The 25,660-nt window shown below is 37.0% G+C and overlaps 1 protein-coding gene across 4 annotated transcripts in view; it reads right to left on the reverse strand.

Moving 5' to 3' along the window:
- LOC150107453 (protein tyrosine phosphatase type IVA 1-like) overlaps positions 1–25,660 on the reverse strand; it is a 185,211-nt gene that overhangs the window by 51,086 nt on the left and 108,465 nt on the right. For 2 of the 4 annotated variants that reach the window (XM_090391883.1, XM_090391881.1), the window contains exons 2-3: positions 12,188–12,592; positions 177–268 (exon numbers count right to left, since the gene is read on the reverse strand). In XM_090391883.1, coding sequence (XP_090248009.1) covers positions 177–268; positions 12,188–12,296 — 201 coding nt within the window. In that variant the 5' untranslated portion in view covers positions 12,297–12,592. Of the gene's footprint in view, positions 1–176; positions 269–12,187; positions 12,593–20,682; positions 20,828–21,563; positions 21,583–25,660 lie in introns of those variants that run through there. The other 2 variants (XM_090391885.1, XM_090391882.1) reach the window with 2 other exon arrangements.

The following is a 25,660-nucleotide window of genomic DNA, read 5'->3' on the forward strand; positions in this document are numbered from 1 at the left end:
AAGCTTTTTCCTAACCAGGCCATAATCACCTGCTTGTAGTTCAATATAACATATTATGTTATAAAAACAGATTTATATCAAATTCCAATAATTTATGTAGTATAAATGAGTCACTGAAATTAACTTATAAAATTTTAATCCAGAATCATCCACATAGTTCTAATATATATACTCACCATAACTCGTATACCCTGATTTTCCAAGAAATCAGTCTTGTACGTTGCTTCACAAACTCTGACCACATCTTTCACATTGTGTCTTTTTAACTCCCCCCCCCCCCCCCACCCCCCCCCCCCCCCACCCCCCCCCCCCCCCACCCCCCCCCCCCCCCACCCCCCCCCCCCCCCACCCCCCCCCCCCCCCACCCCCCCCCCCCCCCACCCCCCCCCCCCCCCACCCCCCCCCCCCCCCACCCCCCCCCCCCCCCACCCCCCCCCCCCCCCACCCCCCCCCCCCCCCACCCCCCCCCCCCCCCACCCCCCCCCCCCCCCACCCCCCCCCCCCCCCACCCCCCCCCCCCCCCACCCCCCCCCCCCCCCACCCCCCCCCCCCCCCACCCCCCCCCCCCCCCACCCCCCCCCCCCCCCACCCCCCCCCCCCCCCACCCCCCCCCCCCCCCACCCCCCCCCCCCCCCACCCCCCCCCCCCCCCACCCCCCCCCCCCCCCACCCCCCCCCCCCCCCACCCCCCCCCCCCCCCACCCCCCCCCCCCCCCACCCCCCCCCCCCCCCACCCCCCCCCCCCCCCACCCCCCCCCCCCCCCACCCATCGTTTTTAATATGATATTGCCATTGATGCCATCTGTTCATGCCTCTGATCTTTCTCAGGACTCTCATATCTGCGGTCTCTAGTCTTTGGTCAAGTATTTTAATTCTGACCCAGCTCTCAGATCCATAAGTTAAAACTGGTTTGAACACCGTCTTGTATACAGCTAATTTAGTGTTCTGACTAATTTCTCTCTTTTCCATATGAATTTATTCAATTGACTGCCCACCATACCAGCCTTGTTGATTCTGTTGTCCATTTCCATATTTAATTTATCATCTTCAGTAAAAATCGTGCCTAAGTAGCTGAAATGTTTTACTTGTTCCACAGGTTCCCCGTTCACAACACAGTTGACATTTTCAACAATTCTACCTATTTTCATTGTCTTTGTCTTTTTAATGCTGACCTTCATACCATATCTATTACAACAGTTATTCAATTTAGTCAAGGAATCTTGCAAACTTGTAGCGGATTTAATTGGAAGTATAACATTGTCCACATAAAGCAAAGAGCTGACATTAACATCTCCAATTCTGATATCATGTTCAATACCACTTTCCTTCATAATGTGATCCATATAGATAATGAATAACAGAGGGGATAATGTATATTCTTGTCTCACACCAGATCTAACAGTAAACCAGCTTCCAGTATTTCCTTCAATTCTAACTGCTGACTTACAACTCAAATAAAGACTAAGTATTGTTTGATATAATGCCCCATTGACACCATATTACTGTAGCGTACTGAATAGCTTCAATCTTGGCACCTTGTCATATGTCTTTTCCAGATCGACAAAACATAAATACAGATCTTTGTTATATTCCCATGTTTTCTCAACTATTTGTCGTAAAGTGAAGATATGATCCTGACAGCCTCCATTTGGCCTGAATCCAGCTTGTTCTTCAATTCTTCTCAACTGTTTCTCAAGTATTAGAACTCTACTCCAATCATCAGGAATTTGTCCCTCTGTCCAGGCATTCTGAACTATGCAGTGCAGCCACTGTAACTTTTATACCACCATACTTCAGCATTTCTGGTCGAATATCATCTACTAATGCTGCCTTTCCACATTTCAAACCTTTGATGGCATTTTCTACTTCAAGTATGGATATGTATTCCTGACTGCCTGGTCAGTGTTTTTTTTTTTTTTATCACTGTGCTGACATCACTGCATGTTTCATTTAGCAAATTTTCAAAGTAATTACTCCATACTTCAAGAATATCTTTTTCTCCTGTTTTCATATCACCTTTATCATCTCTAACTCCTTTTACAGCACTCTTTCCTCCATTTGTAAGCTTCTTCAACAATCTCCAGAATATCTTACTACCTTCTTGATATTTATTTTCTATGTTCTTGCCAAAGTCCTCCCATGACTTTTGTTTAGCTAGTTTTACAGTGTTTTGCTTCTTACATTTGTCTCTGTATTCTCTAAGAGCAAAAGCTGACTTTTTTACCAGGAACTTTTGATATGCTTTCTTCTTTTCCTTCACTACCTCTTTAACTTTGTGTGTTCCATGACGTTCTGATTTTTTTATCCTTGCAGACAACCTCACCACATGCCTCTCTGGCTGAATCAATCAGGGTTTTCTTCAAGGCTTGCCACTGAATCTCCAAGGTTTGGTTCCTGTTCTCAAACTCTTTCATTTCTTCTTCAATAATCTTTGTGTATTTTAGTCTACAGTTCACATCTGAGAGCTGCTCAACTTTTATTCGCTTTAAAACTTTCTTGCATGTTATTCTTTTCAATTTCATCCTGCTCAAGACTAAATAGTGATCGCTTCCAATTCCAAATCCCCTGTACACTCTGGTGTTCTGCACCAGGGAGAGTAAATACTGTAAATTAGTACTATACTATAAGTTTTCATCATCTATTTACAAGATGAATCACATGCCTGTCAGTAACAACATCAATATTGTCTTATATGATACAAAACACTGTAGATGTTATATATTACTAATACTAGACATCAAAAATGAAAAGATATTCTGAAAAAAAAAAAAAAAAATTCATATTTATTTACAGGTATAGAAATTCATGCATTGATAATGAAGCAGCAATAAGATTGATTGCTTTATGGTAGTCTAGGTTATACACTAATTAAAAATCGTTATAAAATTTTATTTTATGCTAATTTAATTATTAACACTGCACTTTATGCACTCGTGATTTAATACTACATTTTTACATTTGTTTCCATTTCTCTTGACTGCAAATAGTCATGCATGGCCTGTAAATGTTTGTACACATAAGTTTTAATAAATTTTAACTTTTTATAATAGATTTGTGTGTGTGTGTGTGTGTGTGTGTGTGTGTGTGTGTGTGTGTGTGTGTGTGTGTGTGTGTGTGTGTGTATATTTTCATACAGAGCCTGTGTAGATCAGTGGCTGTGGCGTTTGCACACCACGGCGCTTGGCCACACGAAGGAAAACTTGGTTGAGTCTAGTCGGTGACTACAGGAAATTTTTCTAAGCCTTTTTTCGACTGGTTCCCAAGTTAGTCGATCTCTGGCATGGGCAAGCGGGTTTTTCCTCCCATAAACTCAAGAAAATCGACCGTAGAACCCACATTATTTCAGACATTAGGGACCACGAGATGGCGGCACATTTGAGCCATCTCTCTTCACTTTGTACCGCTTAATTAATGATAGCCTTGGGCCATCTATCTCTGATTGGGTACCAGTGGAGATTGAACTGCCCACTCAGTCTCCAAAAGTTAGATAGGGCTAAATGGCCTCGCCTACTCCCCATATACGGGGATAAAAAGGCGTTGGCCGATTTTTTTTTTTTTTTGATATATTCATACTTTTTTGTACTGACTGAGATCCGAGAATTAGAACAAACAATTAAATTTATTAATTACGCAACGTTTCATTGGAGTGACCGACTTCTTTAGGAGTGAGAGAACACAGAAAGCCAATAAAAAAAACACTGAGTCACTATAAAACTATAAATTCAACTATAAACCACAGTTAACTTTGAACTGGAGCTACAGTCTGAGTTAAAGTTCTATTGTTAGACACCTGTGCGCGTGTGGCTTCATGAGTGCGCCAATATCTGACAGCAGAGCTGAATGAGTCCGGTAAATTGTAGCTGAGGTTACATGTTTATATAGAGAGGGTCCATGACAATTTCCTTAGACTCGACTATGTGGCGTTCTACCTCATCGTGGCATATGTGAAGGTTTGAAGTTGTTGTCCAGTTTATCTCATGTCGGTGGCCTTCATTATTTGTGTCTACTGAAAACAGGGCATGGCTTGAGAGGGCACTAGCTCTGGTTCTTTTGTAAGCAATGTCTCTTTGGTGTTCTTCGAGACGTAGGAGGATGGATTTTTCCGTTTGGCCATAGTATGGTTTTCTGCGGTCACATATGATTTTGTACACACCTGGGAATTGTAAATGGTTGTGAGCTTGTTTGTATTTGCTTAAACTTGATCTTAGTTTGAGAAAAGTAGAGAAGCATATTTTTATGTAAAACTTTCCCAAAATTCTTCTTAGTTTCTTGGAGAGTGTGCTGATGTATGGCAAGGAGATAATCTTTGGGGTCGTCCTGTGTTTCTACGTTGTTTCGTTTATGGCGGTATAGTTGTTTATTGATAGTTTTTGAAGGTCCTGTTGTAGTTCATTTTTTAGTTCTTCATCTGACAGTACAGATCTGGCACGATGTGCTAAAGTTGAGAAGATATCCATCGTCTGTGCTGGATAGTGATGTGAGGATGCATGCAGGTATCAGTCTGTGTGCATAGGTTTTCTAAAGATTGAGATTTTTATGGAGTCAGATTTCTTAGTAAATTTTATGTCCATAAAAGGTAGAGATCCATTTTTCTTCAATCTCCATGGTTAATTTGATGTCTTGGTGGAAGTTGTTTAAGTGATTTAAAAAGTGTGAAGATTGTCAATACCATATATATATATATATATGGTAGTAAATAATAAAATAGACTAGTATCTACATGTATTTTATGCATTCATGACATACCGAACTTTCTTATTTTTTCCAATATTTCTAGGCTACATGGTTCGTCTGCGAGTTTTTTTTTTTAAATCTCGCAAATTTCCAAGAAAAATTTCCACTATATTTATTCAAAAAAATGCATATAAGTGGAACCATGCAGTTCAAACCTGCGTTCTTCAAGGGTCAACTGCACATAAAAAAGTTTTAAAAGAAAAGTTGATCAGCTTTCGGAGATGAACTATAGACTCGAATATTATTCAAGAATAAATAAATATGGAACCAAACCATGGAGACAGTGGAAAACCTAAAGAAAATGGTGGTTCAGTCAGAGAGGCACGTGGCAAAATTGTCTGCAAGGATAGAAATTATCTTTGTCTATGGTGGACACAAGTTAAAGATGAAGTGCCAGATGAGAAGCAAGTGTATCAAGGTTCCAAGCAAATAAGTCAACATGAGCTGCAAAAGAACACAGGAAAATATAAGAAAGTAAAGCAATGTGTATAAGTAGCTAAACAAAAGTCAGAAGACTTTAGTAAAAAATATGAATATAAGGAATGTTCTTGAATATAAATATCCTTAATGTTCTTAAAATGAAAAGTGACATGAAAACTGAAGATTTTCTAGATATCTGAAGTAATTACTTTGAAAGAACTTAACAGTGATAAAAATATCCAAGAGGAATGCAATCAAGAGTACATATCAATACCTGAGGTAGAAAAAAGCCATCAAAAACCATAAATGTCAAGCAGCAGCAGCTGGAATAGATGATATATGATCAGAAATGCTAAATATGGTGGTATAAAAGTTTTATAGTGGCTACACAGCATAATCGAGAAAGCCTGGTCAGAAAGTTGCCTTTATGTGACTGGAGTAGAGCTCTCATAGTTACTACCTATAAAAAGGGAAATAAAACTGAGAATTGCAAGGAATTTCCCTTCTGAACTAAGATTTATGCAAACATTCTTGAACAGGCTAAAAAAATTGTGGAAGGGGAAATTGAGAAGAATGCCAGGTTCATACTCAATAGAGGATCAGATCTTTAAAACAAATAGCTGAGAAATCTTGGGAATATAACAAAGATCACTATTTCACTTTTGTAGGTCTGGACAATGCACAAGTGCCAAAAGAAGTGTTGAAAACAATATAATTACATGGTGTAAACTGGGACATTATATTTAGAAGCAATTCCTGGTTTACTGGAGTCAGAGTCAGTAAAAACAACCAACTCCTAATGAATTTAAATTGTAATAAAATAATATGCTAAGATTTCCTATTTCATAGATAATGATATAATTAATCTATTTTTTTTTCAAGTTCTTTGCAAATTTCAATATAAAACATTTTATGATAATTTATATATTATATTAGTGAAAGTGGCACCCCCCATGAAACAAGTGTCAACTAAGTCCTGTTTTTGAAGACTTTGCAATAACAACAGATGGGAAATGTGTGTCAATGTATTATACGAAATGATGATTGTGAAAACGCATGTGATGCAAAAATTAGTTTTTGTGGTTCTGATAAAAATGCAACTACAAGAGCATCAAATTTAAAGACACTTCCAGTATTTTTATCCTAAAGTGTTAGAGGCTGTAGCAATAAAAACATCCCCTCTACTTCAGATCTAAAGAAAGATTAGAAATCTACTGGAGACCAAACAACCAACCACCAAGATTCTTTACATCTGACAAAGTTACCATAACAATAACGCCAGAAAAGTTTAAAAACCACTTCATTGAAATGGCAGTGAAGACCTCTATCCTTTTTTAGGCTTAAATGGAGAAATGGCTAGAAAACTTGGAGTTTCCTCAGGAAAGAGAAAGTATAAGGAGACTGATAATTGAAGAGACCAAGTGTAAGAAAGAAGAACTTTGAAAAAGTATGAAGGGACATTTTGTCTTCATTAAAATGGATGCATGCACACTTAAGTCAATTTTGCTATTAATGTTAAATTTGTTGACGAAAACAATAAAATAACTCAGAAGTTAGGAGTCAAGAACACCCAGGCACATCACAACAGCAAATATCTTCAAATGTTAGTGGAAGATGTTTTAGAAGAATTTGAAATTAAAAAGGAGCAGGTGCTATGTATTGTAACAGATAATGCTTCAAATATGTTAATCACAATTAAGAAAAATGAAAATTTGACAAAGAAATCACACAAATATTAGAAGACGAAGACGTTTCTGCAAGTAATTCACAAACAGAAAAGAGCATTGAAATTTTAGATGGTATCACTGAAATAGCATCTAAGCTAATTACAGTTCAATATATGTGTGTGTTGTGCTGTTCATACTCTGCAACTAGCAATAAGAGATGGATTGAAGATCATCATGCAGCTACTCTCATTGGCAAGCTGTTTCAGCTAAGACCCTTAAAACAGATGCTATTTTCCCGAGACGTGCTGCAAAAGGAGCCATTTAGGATCAGGCAACACGCTGGGGAAAGTACTCATTGGATATGGCATTTGTTTGAGCTAAAAGGCTTTCGTGTAGATCTTCTTCTCTTCCGTCTAAGACGGGTTGAGTCTTCTGTTGAGCAGGATCTTCCAGTCTTCTCTATTCCTTGCTGTTCGAAAAAGTTCCTTATATGTTTTGCATCCCGAGATGTTCTTGTAGATCTGGACAACATAAATGTTTACTAACAGAAAGCCAGTGAGCTAAAGTGACAGGGTTAGAAAGTCTACTTTCTCACCATTTTACTGTCACCAAGAAGTTGCAATATGAAAATTTACACCTAGTAAATTCTTGTTGGAGCGGAAGAGCTTGATATAAAGCCTGAATAAAAGTGGACAATTGCTGATAGCATAGCATTTATCTTCAACGAAGAAATAGAGGATCTCTTGCCCGATAATCAAATCCTGTTAGCTGCTATTTCCATTGATCCAATGAACCATTATTTTGTTGAGTAACGACCAAATTACTACAGGAAAACAGGCCCTCTATGAAGTGGCAGTTCACATGAAAGGGTTACAAGTATTACCTAAAACACCTAAGTACTGGATGAAGCTAGAAGCATCGGCAACTCGGGATCATCCTCCTAGAGTTCAAATGAAGAATTAGACTTTGAAGCCTACTTGGACAAAATGAAATATCCAAAAGTAAAGCGACGTCGCTTATGCATGGGAAAAACCAGTAAATATCAAAATAAAGGAATTTCAGCAAGAGTTTTTAAAGGATTAAAAGAAGTGGAAAAAATGACCGCTCATCGAAACTAACTATAGAAAAAAGCCATCCTTGTTTATCCAGAGGTTATTAGTGGTGTAGATAGAATTGCAACAGCAATGCCACCTGCCCAAGTCAGTGTTGAAAGACTGTCTTCAAAAATAGTCAAATCAGAAAGGAGGATCTGATAGAAACAATTCTGTTTCTAAAAACAATTTGTTAGTAAATTTTGGATTTTATTTTTGATTTAACTCCTATTCTGCAGTTAGATGCTAAGTTTCTTTAAAAACGTTGTAGGGAACAATTTTTCAACCTCTACAATATCATTTTTATTTCATTAAATGCAATGTTTCAATGTTCATTCACTTAAATTTTATATCCAAACTATACTTTAATCTTGAAATGGAAGAGAGCTAGTAGAGAAAGATGTTTTTTTTTTATTATAGTTTTTGTTTCATATCCTATATTCCTATTACTTTATTAATTATAGCCTTTTGATAAAAATATAACCTCCATTGACCAATGTTTTCCAAGTTTTGTCTTTTTTAAAATTTAAGATTACTGAATGTTTGTAATTTCGTTTAGGTATTCTGGGAAAATTCCCATGTTACTCCTCTTAAAAACTATTATTTTTACGGCTATTTTGCCTGCTTTTGTTTAGGAGTGCTCTGTTTTAATGTCATTGGCTTTTTACTCAAGAATTCTTAGGATATTGCAGATGTATTTTAGAGACAATCAATGTCCACCAACCCTACATAATCTCCGAGTATTGGAAGCTTCACAACATAAAAATTAGGTCACAACTCCGACCAATAGGCGATAACACAAACACTTAAAAGGCAGAATCACCAAGCCGATATGACATAGCATCCACTTCCTCCATGAGTTCAGACGACGACCTACACGTTTGAAATGGCTCGCACTGCGTCAACCTTCTACCCCCCCCTTTTCGCATAAACCCTTCCCCTTCCACTAAAAAAACAGTTGCTATTTTCACCCCCTTTTCATCTTTTTCCCACCCTACAAAAAAAAAGCACTCTGCCCCACCCTTAAAAATAATATATGTATATATTATACAAAAAAACCCCAGGTTTTTTCAAATTAATTCTCCGATATTGCCTAAGCCCCCCCCCCCCACTTTCAACACCATAACAGCAGAAGTATGCACACCGCAGAAAGACAGGCAACAACATCCAAGGAAAGGTATGTGCGAATTTTCTTCTATTATGTTACATATATTTGTCTCTAAAATGTGACGAGAACTCAATCATCTCCGAGTGTTAGAAGCTTCACAACATAAAAATTAGGTCACAACTCCAACCAATAGGCAATACCACAAACACTTCAAAGGCAGAAACACCAAGCCACCACAATATAGCATCCACTTCCTCCATGAGTTCAGATGATGATCTACGTGGTCGAAACGGCCAACACCCCATCAACCCTTCCCCTAAAAAACAGTTGCTATTTTCAGCCCCCTTTTTCACCTTTTCCCACCCTACAAAAAAAAGCACTCTGCCCACCCTTAAAATGAATATGTATATTATTATACAAAAAACCCGTGTTCTCTCAAATTAATTCTCCCACATGGCCTAAGTCCCCACCACACACACACAGGCAACAACATCCAAGAAAAGGTATGTGCAAAATTTCTTCTATAATGCTACATATATTTGTCTCTAAAATACATCTGCAATGCCCTAAGAATTCTTGAGTAAAAAGCCAATGACATTAAAACAGGGGAACTCCTAAACAAAAGCATGCAAAATAGCCGTAAAAATAAGTTTGTAATTTCTTTTATAAATAGAATTAAAAAGCCATGATGGCATAGCTACAGCCTTTAGACCCAAGCTTTAACAGGTAGTCTGCTGATTCATGAAATGCCTTGTATGTTGAGTGTTTTCAATCGATATAGGAAATAAATAATTACTATATTTATTATTTATTTACTATATTTATATATAAATAAAGGAGTTAGAGTCAAAAGGTTTTATGTAATGACTCCATAGACCTGTGTAAAATCATGTATAAGACAAGGGTGCATACCACTGGCAATGATGTTCTTCATCTATATTGATCACATTATAAAGAAATGCATGCACCCGATATCAAAATTGGATATGTAAATCATAGCTCTTTACTTTATAGAGATGATACGATACTCTTAAATAAATCCAGTGGAAGAATTCAGAATTGTTAACTATGTTGAATAATTGATAATATATCCTCCACCAAGGATAAATTATATATCCCATCTTTGTTTTTCCAAATTATAAAACCTGACATTTTACAACACTCAACTGGCATTCCCACTCTAGTGCCCATATAAGCTCTTCTGAACTTTGCATTATCTGCAAACTGAATATCCTCATTTCAATCTTCCAATATCATTAACAAACAGGTTAAACGTCAATGGCCCTAAAACAGACCCATGAGGCACACTACTAATGATTGTATTCCAGGATATTACTCTCACACAAACAGATTAGCCTATAATTTGATGCTTGTGATGTCACATTCACAAGAATGAAAGATCTTTAGGAACTGCTCATTAAATAACTCAACTGTATCCTCTGCAGCAGTCACCATATACCATTTTCTCCAATCAATGTCACCCTACCATATTTTTTTTTTTTGCTGACTACATATAGAAAGAACTGCCTACCCCCCCAACCCCAACTACTGCTCATTCTCAATTTCCCCATATACCTATTGCTCACTCATAGTCTCTCCTCTCAAACTCTCCATGTCACATTGACAAGGATGAAAGTCATTCATGAATGGCTCATTATATATTTCAACTCTATCCTCTGGAGCAGCAGTTCTTATACCATTTTCTCCAATGTTAAAATAATAACTTTCTCCATATTCATTCATTTTTTTTTTTTTTTTGCTGGCTACTTATCAAAATATTATTTTTTGACTTCATTAGCTAACTGCTGCTCATACTACTCTTACCAAGTCATCCTCCTTGCCTGTTCTTTGTACTCTTCATGGAATTGATCATTACCCCTCATCTTCTGCTGCCTTTATAATGCTTTCTTTCTAATTGCATGCCTCATCCCTTTATTTGTCCATTTCACACCTACTTTATTTAACCTTCTGACTCCTGAATTCCTTTAGACACTGCATCTACTAAATAGTTCTTAAATAGCAACAAGGCAGCACTGATTTCCTTTCCACATTCAATATTCAATGTTACAGCTATAAGCTGTCTCCTGAGCTTCTCATAATCACCAGCCTTATAGTTCCTCATATACTCTTTCCTCACAGAAGTCCTTACATGGCTGGCAACCACTCAAGTAATCACTTCATGGTCACTCTTACCAAGTGGAAGGAATTTGACCCATCATTTATAATGACATCCTCTGATGAGATGATCAAATCCAACACCCTTGATCCTCAGACATCCCCTGTTACATACTGTCTGAGGTAGTTGTCCCTGAAAAACAAGAAATTCATTTTCTTTACTTCTAGTTGCTATCTTATTATCCCAATCTATATTGCCATAATTAAAATCACTCAATGATTACCCAATGTGATCATGGTTGGATGTCATCCTCATCCAACCATGTTGCACTTATTCCAACAATTTTTGGGTGAACAAAGTCAATCAATGCAATTATTTCATTTCCTTTGTTTCTGATACTTCTAGCATTTGTGTACAAACATAACAGCTCATTCCTGGATCTATAACAAGTCACTTATAACACTTATTAGATGCAACTTCTCCATACCTTCCTTGAGCCATTTCTTTTTCTTCTTAGCTATCCCAGAACCTTCTTCAAATCCACCTGTTCTCCCTACATTCCATTCCATGTGTAGATCCATTGTCTACACACTCTCTCATGCTGTCTTCCCCGAGCCCTCATTTCACTGCTTGTCTCTCATTCTACCCACTTCTCCATTCATAAGCACCACTTCAATCTCTCCTTTCTTACTGTTCTTTTCACATCACTTCTTACTTGCTCAGATTCATTCTCTGCACTCTTTACTCCCCCTTTCCAGAAGCAGCAGTCTCTACAAATGATTCCCACCAAAACCATTCAAATGCAGTCCATCACTCTTATATAGTTCATTTTGTCCTTCAAACTCATTTCACACATTAATAAGTTGCACCCCTTTCTGCTAATATATCATTCATAATCCTTGCTCACTACCTCACCTCAGTCTCATACTTCTAGGCAACACTTTTGAATTATTTTAATAACTAGTGAATTATTCTTTATTATTTAGTAGATTCTTCAATATCCTAAAACTATTAAGAATCAATATAATGAATATCAGAAAGTGAAAGATTTACCTTTATAAACACAGGCATTGTTAAATCACTTGGGCGATCCAAAATAAGGAATCTCATATTCTTGTAAATTATTTCCGATGGTGCAGGCCTCATTGTTTTCTGTTTCATTTTTGATCATCCAAATATAAATTCTGCTGGTACTAATATGGTATAAATATGAAAGATTTCCTCTTCCAATATATATTTTCTTTACTTATAAAATACCGTGTACCAGAAAAAAAGCTAGTATGATCTCTGATTCTATTCACTGATGAAACAGATCCTTAAAAAGACTAGCAGCAATTTGTACATCAATAAGACCACCAATGATTGATTTTGATCTATTTGTGCTGTGCCTTGCAGTATTCTCCTCTTAGATATGCATCCTCCATCAAAGCACAGCCCAAAAACTTCTTTGCTGCCACCTAAAAGGGGGGGAAAAAGTTAAAAATTAGTGATTTGGAAATGAGATTAAATGAGTATTACATTTATAATCATCAAAATTCACTAAGTAGTCTATATTACTGTCAGTGTATTTATATATATATATATAATTTTAATAAAATTGTTTATCCCTAACAGGGCACACTAGTTTATGATATATAACTCACAAAACATACATTCAAATATAATTACAAAAACAACAGAATCAAGAGGATTAGAAGTGAAAGAATCAGGTTTTGATTGGGTTAGATGACAAAACTGTGAGAATGGATGGCATGTCATGTTTTTAAGGAATGTGCAAAACAGTTAGCTATGTCCTCAACCTGTCATTGTAGTGAGTAAGGTTCATAAGGAGTGGGAAAAAAAGTACCATTCCACAAACATAGTTCCAGGACAGAAGTTTTTCCAAATATAGACTGTATTAACTGCAGTTGTAGTCAAGGCAATGGAAAGATTGGTTAGGAATAGAACACATTGGGTGGAAGGAATAGGATTCTTTATAATGGTCAGCACAGATTTGTGAAGATTAGGTCTTGTTTTAGCAATTTACTTGCATTTTATATAAGGTAATGAGTCCTGGATAAGAGACAATAATATAGTAATATTATTGGACTTTGCAAAAACATTTGATAGATTACCACATTTGGCACACAAGTGCAAAAGATGGGAATGGCAAGAATATTGGTTGGATGCACTGGATAATGGCTGTCTCTGAACAATACAGACAAGTTTGTAGCCCTTGAGGATGGGGGGGGGGGAATCATGTTCACTGTACCCCAATAAAATACCGAACTTTACTAAGTAGAGGGTGCTACTTAAAATTTATAGCATAAACAGGAAGGATACAATCAGGAATCAGAAAAACTCTTTAGTGTGCAAGTTGTTTAAGACATCTGTTTTCTTGATGGTGTGAAGTAGTTGGAAACAGAGAATGATGCCAGATCTACCATGCTTTTGTTATGATCCCACTTGCCCTAGAAAGGTCATTGCTATTTAAAGATACAACTTTTCTACGTTTGGCTCTTTTTTTGCAGTTTTAGTACAGGCTGAGAAGAATGATCCTGGACTTTTGATTTGAGCCATTCTTTTATTTTTATTTTTTGGGAGGGGGGGGGGGGATTTCTTCCTACCTTGTCACACTTGTTGAAGAACAAGACTTACACAGCAGTTTGAAATGGAGAATGAAAGGCTTCATTTCAGTTAGGATTATTCCTGTTATTTGGATCAGGAGAGCAAAATGGCAATCATGAGAAAGTGGACCACAAGTCAAAGGTCATCCACTTTGAAACAACTGCAATCCAAAAGAACATAAGACTAAGAATGACCTGAGTTACAAAAAGAACTGACATCTACAGTATATTTGAAAGGAGAGCCATTAAGAGTGTGGCAAGATGGTGAGTTATCTGGTATGGTGATGGATAGATGGACTATTTGTGTTAGGTTACTGCTAACAGCAAATATCCCAACATTCCTTACAGCTAAATCAATAGAAAAGGAGAATGGAAGCAAGTGAGTTATGGATGCTTATGTGGTTTTTAATCGGAAAAGACCAGAGTTCTATCATGAAAGGAGACTTTATAAGGAATTTTGACTGAATGTAAACCAGCTGGCCATAGCAAGGCTTCTCCCCTCCTGGAAAGTTGACTTTTTCCTCTCCTCTCACAAAACAAACTAACAGAGAAACATATCATTAACAAATACATTTGATGACAGGTGCCACATGACTTCCATGGAAATACCAAGTAATAATAATAAATTATTTCTCTGACATGTTTGTGGAGTCAAAGACTCAATATGAAAGAGCTATTCTAACCAGCATTCACACAATACCCATTGTACCTCTTCCTTGAACTCATTAACTAATGAAGCACTTGTATCCACTTCTGGCAATCCAGTCTACACATTCATTAACTACTCTCCATGTAAAAAATTAGTTCTAGCACCCTTATTCTTGCCCTTCCTGCCATGTACTGAAAGAGAGTCTGTTAATCCTATAAAACTTTTAACTTATTCACTTATCAGAGTTTTTGAAGCCCAGGACCTTCAATCTATTCTCATAAGTATTCCACAGACCTGCTCAATCTTGGTCACTCACCTCTGAATCCCTTCTCCCACTTCACCTCCAAAAGATTCCAGGCAATGAGATTGTAACCAGTAATCCAGAAGTAACTGATTAAAGCCTCATAAAGGAGAATAATACTCTCTTTATCCCTGCTTGCCAGCATGTTTTTCAACAGCCATGCTGTTTTGGTCACCTTTGCATTATGTCCTCTAACTCCAACTCCCTGTCCACAATACCCTGAATCCCCAGCTTCAATTTCCTGTAGTTCAGTTCCATCAGTATCATAGTATGTGTTCTCTTCATCCAAAGTGCATAACCTTATACCTGACCACATTAAACTGGCAGCCATTTACCTCTGCCATTGTTCTTCCCAGCTTTACATTTGTAAAGAACTGAATCACCTCAAAATTTTTTAAAATACAATTGGTGCTGTTCAGAGAGATGGTGCACAAATCTGCTGAATTCAAACTCGGGTCCTTCTCCAAACCACCCTACTTACAGTCACACGTAAGACTATCTTACCAAGATGTCTTCTAGGTTAATGAAAAAAACCAAACTGCTTGGAGAGGAAATGAAGTTGAAGCTGTCTATTTATTCAAAGGTCTGACTTCTTCTGGTATTATTATTTAAGGCTTAGTAAAAAGATCCACAACAAACAGCATGCATAACAAGACAAAAAGTCAAGGTAAGGCAGGAATGATCTCTCCCCCTCTTTTGATGGTGAGTTGATATACGCTACAATTAACCAGTATACTTGAAATCATAAAAAAAAATAATGACAATCTTGTTCATAAAACCATGGGTGGGATTAAGACTCTTGCTTTAAAGACCAAACACGAAAGCTTTTGGTGCTTTAGGCCTCAAGTCATCATTTGATTATTGGAAACCAGCCCACAAAAGTTACTAGAACCTAAATTAGGAATCATATATGGAATATCTTTGATAAAGTTTACTTGTTGAGGTCGAGTAGCACATAGCATGGTTTCATTAAACAGATACTATGATAAGCTCACTAGGAAAAACAGATATTCTAATAGCTACAATGCTACTTATTTGGATTTCAGTAAACACTTTAATGGCAATCTGCACAAGAACCTGCCAATTAAAATGCATCAAATAGGTATGGATACTTGTTTAGTGAGATGGGAAGGTTGGTTTTAGAGGGAAGCAAAGAGCTAGGTTAGCAGATGAGTTCCCCCCCACTTGGTTTATTCCTTTATCCAAGTGTAAGCAAACAGTTTGCACCTGAAGTATTTTCAGAACTGGGGTAACTTGTATATAGAAGCTAATGACTTCACATCATTTGCCTTAGTATCCCATCATGCAAAGCACATATCCTTGCAGACATGTATAATGCTATGCATTATGGGAAGGGTCACTACCCAGACCAGTTTCGACCTTTATTGAAGTCTGATCAGTGGGAGCCAGATCCAGAAGTGATACTAAGGTTGAAATGCAGAAGCCATATTTTCATATACAAGTAGCCAAAAGGTGTCACACCTTATTATTAAAACACTCTGGATTAGAGATAGTTGTTGGAAGTTTTTTCCCCCACTTGATTATATTATAAATTAAAGATACCAAGAAATTATATACTTGGGTTAATCCTTTATTCAAGTGTAAGCAAACAAAGTTTGCCCCAGTCCTGAAAATACTTGAAGTATTTTCAGGACTGGGGCAACTCGTATATAGAAGCTAATGACTTCACATCACTTGCCTTAGGGTTCCATATTTCTAAGCACATATCCTTGCAGACATGTATAATGCTATGCATTATAGGAAGGGTCACCTCCTGTCGACAGGAAGAACTGTGGACATCTGCCTCAGTGAACATAAAAAATACATTTGGCACTATCCCTATGGCAAGTCAGGTCTAGCAGACCATGCTTTAGATAAACCTACACACAGGATTGATTGACTGATTGAAAAAAAAACACAAGTATTGCACAGAAGCTTTTGTAAGTCAGAAAGGTTGTTTCTGGAATCAACAGAAGCCTTGAAACATACTCCAAACCTCAACAAGTATGATTATAAATTTGCCAAAGATTTGGGAGACAGTCATCTCAAGTCATTCTTCCTTTTACTTGCCATGCAGCAAAAAAATTCTTTGGAATTTCCTTTGACCTGCTTGGCTGATGTCTTCTCATAATCTAATTTAGCTTTTCTTACAATGCTGGTAACTTTTCTAGTCTGAGCTTTGTCACTGCTAGTGAGTGTACTGATCACCTTTCTTCTTGTAAATCATCCATAATTTTCTTTATTTGCAGATCACTCCTAATACTACTACTACTCATCCATCACCTACCTTATTTATATTCCTGACAATGGGAATACATTCCGACAGTGCTTCCCTCAGATATCCGTTGATTATATCCCATGCGGTGTTGACATCTTTCTCCTGCAATTTGTTATGCCATGGGATGGCTGTAAGCTGCCTCTGAAGCTTGTTATAATTACCTAACCTGTAGTTCCATATATATACTCCTTAAGAGAAAAACTCCCATATTTTGCAACCTCCCAAGTCAATACTACATGGTAACTCCCACCAATCGGAGGTAATGTGGACACCCACCTTACTTATGCATAGGTCTTCTGAACTTATGACCACATCCAACACTCTCACACCATGAGTCCCTTCAGTTATATGCTGTTTCAAGTAATTATCTCTTAGGTGGTGTATGAATTCCATTCCTTTTTTTTTTTTGCCACATGATCTTTCCAATCGATATCACTATAGTTAAAAAATCCCCCATAATAATTACTCAATCTGTACCCATTGCACTAATTTGCTGCTGCATACCTACTACATCACCCCTTAGGCCTCATCCTATAGCAGCAACCAACTGCATATTTCATTCCGTTGGCCACTATTTCACACCAGATCGCCTCAAATGAACTACCATGCGCACGCCTAACTTCTTAATATCCTACTTTTTTTGCCTGCAGCTCTTCAACTGTCATCAGTAGTATTCCTCCCCTATTCTATCTTCTCCATCCTCCCTGAAAATACTGTACTCATCACATTCAATTACAATAACTACATCTGCTGTCAGCAAAGTTTCACCAATGCCTATAACTTTTGGCAAGATTAAATTGACCAATGCCAAAAACTCTTCCCTCTTATTTTGAATGCTTCTTGCATTAGCATACAAAACTTGTAGATTCCCTTTAGTTCTTATCACTTTTACAACCGATATACATTCTACTAATTTCAGTATTCAAAATTGGCCCATGCCGATTTTTATCTGCTCTATTCTCTAAATTATTCTGCGATAAAGATTCACAAACACATTCTCTACATAAGTAAGCTTCTCCCTCCTACTCTCAACCTTTTCAAGTTTAGTTTCTCTGCCCAAATACTTCAGAAAACAGCAACCTCTTCAAATGTTTATGGCCTTCCAAGTTCAGATAAAACCCATCTCTTACATACAGCTGTTTTTTGCCTTCACATTCCAGACATCAACATGATATTCTGGACCCCCTTTTTTTTTTTGCCCATTCTTGCAATCATATCATTCAATGTTACTGCCCTTCTACTCTTGTACATTATCAAAATGAGGCAGCGCACACACACACACACACACACACACACACTATTTTCCCTGACACTTTTCTTCTTCACGATATCTAACACTAATCTTAAATCCCTGGCCACCTGATTAATACTACCACACAAGGCATTTGTGCCCACCATTACAAGCATCTCTCACACCCTCCTTTTCTACACTCTTCTGCATCACTCTCCCAGTTTCATGACTTTCCTTTATCACGCTTTTTCTTAATCGTCCCTCATTCACCAAATTCTCTGTCTTACCTAATCCTGTTCTAGTTACACCAGTTAAAGTAATCCCAATGGTCCTAATTTCTCTATTGATCACTCTCAATTCAGTCATTTTAGGACCAGAAAAGAACAATAAGCTCTTCTCATAGGAATTTCTATCTCTAATAAAAGTTAGAGAATCAGCAGAATCAGTACTTGTTGAACACCACTCCTCTTCAACCTGATTCGTAATTAAGTGTCAATGATTCCTCTTTCTCTGTGTTAACACTGAACTCGTTTCAGATGCCCTTTAGTGGCAAATGACCAAGGTTGCTGCTTATTAAATTGCCGTTCATCAGAACGAGGTACAGAGGCAATCCATATTATTCTTTATCTTAGAACGAGCGCCACGTGAAGAACAAGCAACAGGTGATGCAGGACAATCTCCATCAATGACAAGGTGCCAAGCTTGATGTCAGTTATATCCTGCAGAATATTACATAATGCAGATGCCTTGGATGGCATAGAACAAGAAATCAAAGATTGTGCATCATCACTAGAACCTGATACTCTGAGGAAAGACTGAGCGTTGAATAATCCAACATTGGTAGGAAAGGATAAGCGACTGTAACTGGAGCTAACAGGACCACAAGATGAGCCTCCATGGGATATTGGAATTATATCTGTTACTGTAGATTGCTCCCTCTTAAATTTCAGATTACAACATAGTAGTGACACATCAGCTGTTGCCAAATTCTGTATACATGGAGCAAATTCCTGAAATACAGTATGATGCTCACTTGATTGAGGAACATGAGTTTGTGCTGATAACATCCGCTTAAATTCACTACTATCCAACCTTACTCACCTACTAATATCTTCAAATGATGATACTGGATCTCTAATATCCGACAACTGACTCAATGTTACACTGATTTAAGCTACCAAGAGATCTTTTACAGCCCTCTCTTTTTCTTCCTTACCTGTGGCAATATTGCTCTACTTGAGTGTCGTTCAACACCAGTTGATAAATACTGATGAGAGCACAAAGACTTGATTATTCCCCTGTGGCACTAAATCAGAAACACTCCAGTTTGTCTATGACCTAAAACCATTCAGATTAGGCTTTCATCTACTTTTAAAAGCGTAGAAAGCTGGTCCTGTAAAACATTAACTTTCTCATTATACATAAAGCTTACAATTACTTTCAGGTCATCGAATGCATATATGTGTCAAAGTTGCAATGGAATGTTTATAAGGATTTTCATATCTTATGAGCCTTTAGGCTAAAGCCTTCAGACAATAATGTTACATCCACTAGTTTCACTAGAAAATTGTGCAAATACTGCTAACATATTTAACAGATGATTATCCCATTTCAAACAAATTTGCTGGGATTCCAAACTTTTAGTTTAAATTCATTTAACTGTTTCCTTCAAAGTAATCTTCACAAAAGATACAAATACTTTAAAACTCAAATCACCATAATCGACATTGGTATAATTAGGCCTAAGAAAGCGATTAATTCGGATAGTATAAACAAGTACGAAAATTCAAACTTATTCGCAACTCAGGATAATGGCTGTGATATTCACATGTAACAATTTTTAATGGAGAAGGGTGGGATGAAGGGAGTTAAAAACTGAGATCAACACCTAAATATCGGTAATATTATTTACAAGCCATCATGGAGTAAACTCATGGAATATATTACAGAGTCCAAAATATATCACAAGTATAATAGTATTTCCATTCCAATGTCTAATAAGAAAATCGTTTTCCCCCCATTTTCATTTTCACTGAAAGCAACACGTCATGTGCGACGTGGTTGATTTCAATAAAGGGTCCGTATTTGGAAATAGAAAAATGATATCAAAAGGTAGGAATCTGTGGTACAGATTTTTATTAATCTAATGCGACGACGAGGGAAGAAACTTACAAAGCGCCAATTACTTCTATTTTACAAATAAAATACTTTGTATACATAACTAACGTCCACCCACAGTCAAAAAAAAATTTTTTTTTAGACATGTGTTTTATTATCAATTATATTATACATCACGCTGAAAACGTAACGAAACATTTTCTGATGGCGCTTGAAAGCATGGAAAGAAAAAAGAGTAACTCAGGTTAGCCACTCAGCTGCTTGAATCTGAAAGGATTTACTAACAGTCTGGTAGGTGACCAAAACACCTAAGAGAATTTAGAATAAATTACGAGAGTGACATTTATATTACACTGCAACTTACGGTTTGAAGAGATTTTCCGATCAGCTTCAACTCTTTCCTCTACTGATTTATTACACTGCAACTTACGGTTTGAAGAGATTTTCCGATCAGCTTCAACTCTTTCCTCTACTGATTTACGAAACATTAAAATTATAAAGGCAAGCGATCATGTGCTTTGAAGGATAAAACAATTCCAAATGTTCAAGGAACTTACGTCAACGCACTGTTATTAATGCAACGTAAAGTCCAGTTCTTGCACCACAACAGGAAACACAGTTGTCAAGTGTTGATCTGCCCACGGAGGCAGCAGTCGTCTCAGCGTTATATGAGACATAATATCGCTAGTATTCAGAAGTCATCCTGTCACATCTGCTCAGAGCCAGTGGTACATGCTCCGCACATTCATGAATTTCACATGAATTTCAGCTGAAGAGCGTGGTTTATAACAACCCAAAATTATTACATGCTGCTTTTAAAAGAGAAAAATACTCATTGCTTCCTACATGGTTAGTGAGGTTATTTGTAACGGCAGATGAAAATTAAACGAAAACATTAGTTCTACATAGAAGAGAGGTCTCTAGAATGAAGGGAAAAACACGGTTGACTTTGGGCGTGAAAAATGCTTACCAGCGAAACAATTTTGTATTTAATAAGTATAATTTAATTTTAAATTAAGCAGTAGTTTAATTTTAAAAAAAAAGACCCCTTAAGCGCCCATTATACTTTATAACGTCATTAATGTCACATTTAAATATCAAAAAACACCTTACCAAAAGTAACTAATAATTCCATTAAATATGAATCAAATAATATATACCTTAAGACTAAGATATACAGGTTTAAAAGTGATATTTTTAAGCAATAAGAATTGAAATCCATAACAACAATAGAAGTATTTTCACCAGTGAACATTCAGTCACAGGAATGGGAAATCTTCCTTTTTGGAAAGTAGGAATTATTGTATATCCCTTGAGTATACTGTAACAATTCTGGGCAGTTCTTATTTCTCAGAATACGATGTGAGTAGATTACCTATGCACAATCAGAAAGATATCCTTTGAAGTATACAGCATCTTACCAAAACACAGTAACACCTTATAGTTTTAGAAAAAAAACTTATATAACTTAATTACTGTATAATACAGTATTATTTAAATGATACTATAACAGTAAATGTGTAATTGAAGCTTTAAATATATCATTAAGATGTGTGTGTGTGTGTGTGTGTGTGTGTGTGTGTGTGTGGAGGGGTGGATCCACAAACTACAGATCCAGCATAAAGCTACATATATTAGTATGCCACCTACTACATATATGTGGTAGGTGGCAAGCTTCCCTTGCCACCTACCACAATACTTTCTTTTGTTACTCAGTGTATCTCACTAAAAATCTCATGAAGCTATGCCACCCATTCTCCCACAGTTGCTAGCTACAATGAAGCATTTCATAACTATGCCATCACTCTGTACATTTTCTACAATTAACTATGCCATCCCTCTGTACATTTTCTACAATTACCAGGCCCATTCTTACAGGAGTTAGAACTGTCATCTCCCTTATTCATATTAAACCACTGTGTTCATCACATCCATAATCCTTTGCAATAGTTAACTACTTTATCATTTAGATTACAAAAATGGGAGATTACTGCTGGTCATAAGATTGCCAACACATAAGAAAGTCGGACTGGAGGGAAGGAGAGTAACAAGGAATTTTGTTGAATGATGATATCTAAGAGAAAAGAATGCTAAAATTTAGCAAGTAATGCAAGAAACTGCTTTAAATGTATATAGTTCTGCTAATTTAGTTTTATTTACCCCCCACCCCAAATTATGCTGCCTAATTGTCGACACTATCTAAATAGAAACTACTATATGTGGCAAATCTGATAACATTCTTGGGCCAGTTTACATGTGCAGCAAAAATCCTGCTACCTCTGCATCAAAACAATCCAACATTAGTTGAGAAGGTCCATATGCAAATTCCCTGAGAGACTTCAAACCTCAGTTCTTTCAAAACAAAGCAATGTACTACAGAGCTGATAACTACTGAAGTCACTAAAAGATGGTGTACTAAGCCTATTTAGACTAAAAACATTTGGCATTCCACCTGCACAGAAGTATAGGCTCCTGAACTCAGATGATATACATCCTCTCCTTTTAATAACTGGTAAGCAACAACAGGATCATAAGAATGCCATCTCACCTACCTGCCTCTCATGCAGGTGGTAAGATGTAATAAAACTAGTGCACTGCACAAAGATGTAATTTCTATCATTGTGCAGTGATATATTTACTTGTATTTTCAATACACAAATCTTATTTCTCTATCTGGTTGGCCTAGTGGTTAGTGTATCTGCTCTCCAGCCAAAAGACTGTGGTTCGAATCCCGCCGAAGGCATGGATGTTTGTGATTGTCTGTGGAAATGCTAGTGGTGGAGATAGAGTTGTAGAGTATGTACCCTCCCTCGATGAATCCTTGGACTCCCTGGAGGTGTCAAGTAATAACAGTAATATCAATGCACACAACTTCACATGCAAAACTGAGCCAACCAATTTCTTCATGATTTTGGCACTCAGCTTCATAAGGTTTAGTTCTCATTTTCAAATATTATTGTTTCCCCAATAAGATTTCTATATTTGAACCTACAATTGACATCTTACGACTGTTCGACTCTCGTTTCACGACTTTGACATATGAAATTTTCTTTTCAGCAGAATACCCATTTTATTATCCAGCACAACACTAGAGGTGGTCGCTTCCTATTTCAAATCCCATGCACACTCATTTCTTGGACCAATCTGAAGGCATCACTATTAATCAAGTCCTGTTTTGTACATGTTCTTTACAAATGTATATATGTGTACATTTTTAGTGTTAGAAAATGGTGTTATGACTAATCTATGTCCTGAGCAAATCTAGCAAGTACTCGTACTTTTCTCCAAATTTTTACAGAGCATTCTCCACCAAGAACCAATTTGTTTTTTTATATTAGCTACCTTCTCCAATTTAAATTTCCCCGATTCTTTCATACTAGCACCTTCATGAGACAGTAAGCACCAATAAATTTCACTCTTCCATTTTGAAATATGCCCATCACTACCTGAAATTGGCTCTCATTCAAGAAGTTTATCTTCTGTTCAATGTGAATACTACAGCTACTTCCTCTTTAGATGACTGGTAGCCCGATGAACTCTCAAAAATCACAGCACGTAAGTTTGCATAAAATTGAACAGAAATATTTAATGATTTTTCCTATTATAAAACATTACATTAAAAGAAGTGTTTAAAAAATGTTACTAATTATATGAAGAGCCAAAGGCTTCAATTCGGCAACATGAACTTATTTAAGTTAAGGGATATTACATCCCATATTGTTTCTTAGCCGAATATAGAAACTATATAAAGTTCGGCGATTCCAAGCATGAGCAAAAACCTGGATAGTGCAGAACCTGACCAATTTGGTAGTGCAAACTGAGGCAACTCATAGTAAGATAGAGAAAGATAGAGATACTGGCATCATTACTTCCTACTACAGACGTGAGTTTGAGTTTACTGCGCATGGAAGCAATATTTGCGATTAATAATGCAAAACTTCCATCTGATAATATCTCCCTTGGTGAAAGGGTAGCCATTAAAAATCTTCAGAATAACAAGGACATCGTTATCCTACAAGCTGATAAGGGAAACACAACTGTAGTTCTAAATAAAACAGATTACCGTGACAAAATCTCAGCTTTATTAGAGTCAGATACATACTTGGAAATTGAAAGAGATCCAACAAGAGAGATACATAACAAAACGAATAACCACCTACAAAAAAACCATCGAGCTTCCACGAAACATACACCTTTCTGTTCATTCTTTACATCCACTCATTCCAAGGTTATACGGTCTCCCAAAGATACATAAAGAAAACTGCCCAATGAGACCTATTGTGTATAGTATTGATTCACCTACCTGCCGGTTACCTAAATATCTGGCATCATCCTTAAAAGGTTTTGCAGGAAAATCATCTTCATATATCAAAAACTCAAATCTTCAGATATCATGGTGAGTTTTGACATAGCTGCTCTCTTCACAAATATTCCAACCCAAGAGGTTCTCGATATTTTAAGCAACAAGATTTCAAAAAAGATGTTTTCCCTGCTATCACATTGTGTAAACTCCAGCTACTTTCAATTTGAAGGAAAAATTTACAAACAAAATAAAGGATTAGCAATGGGCAGCCCCCTATCCCCAATACTAGCCAACATCTTTTTTGAAGACTATGAACAAAAGGCAATCTCCTCATCTACTCTTAAGCCAAACGTCTGGCTGAGATATGTAGATGACATATTCCTTATCTGGGAACACGGTACTGATAACCTTCAGACTTTTTTAGATCGCTTAAACAACTTCCACCAAGACATCAAATTAACCATGGAGGTTGAAGTAAATGGATCTCTTCCTTTACTGGACGTAAAACTTACCAATACATCTGACTCCATAAAAATCTCCATCCTTAGAAAATCTACACAGATGGATAGATACCTGCATGCATCTTCACATCACTATCCAGCACAGAAAGTGGGTATCATTTCAACTCTAGCACATTGTGCCAGATCTGTACTGTCAGAAGATGAAGAGCTAAAAAATGAACTACAACATCTAAAAAGAACCTTCACGAGTAATGGCTACTCTTCAAAAACTATTAACAAGGATCTATACTGTCACCATCAAAACAACTCAGAAACACAAGACAACCCCAAAGGTTATATCTCCTTACCATACATCAGCTTGCTCTCCAAGAAACTACGAAGAATTTTAAGAAAGTTTAACATAAAACGTGCTTCTCTACTCTTCCCAAATTAAGATCAATTATAAGCAAACACAAACCAGCTCACAACCATCTACAGTTCCCAGGAGTGTACAAAATTACGTGCGACTGTGATAAGCCATACTATGGCCAGACTGAGAAAACCATCCTCCTATATCTCGAAGAACACCAGAGAGACAT

This window comes from Typopeltis vanoorti, chromosome 4, assembly GCF_054136105.1.
Source record: "Typopeltis vanoorti isolate ZY-2024b chromosome 4, IOZ_Tvanoo_1.0, whole genome shotgun sequence".
Lineage (NCBI taxonomy): Eukaryota > Metazoa > Arthropoda > Arachnida > Uropygi > Thelyphonidae > Typopeltis > Typopeltis vanoorti.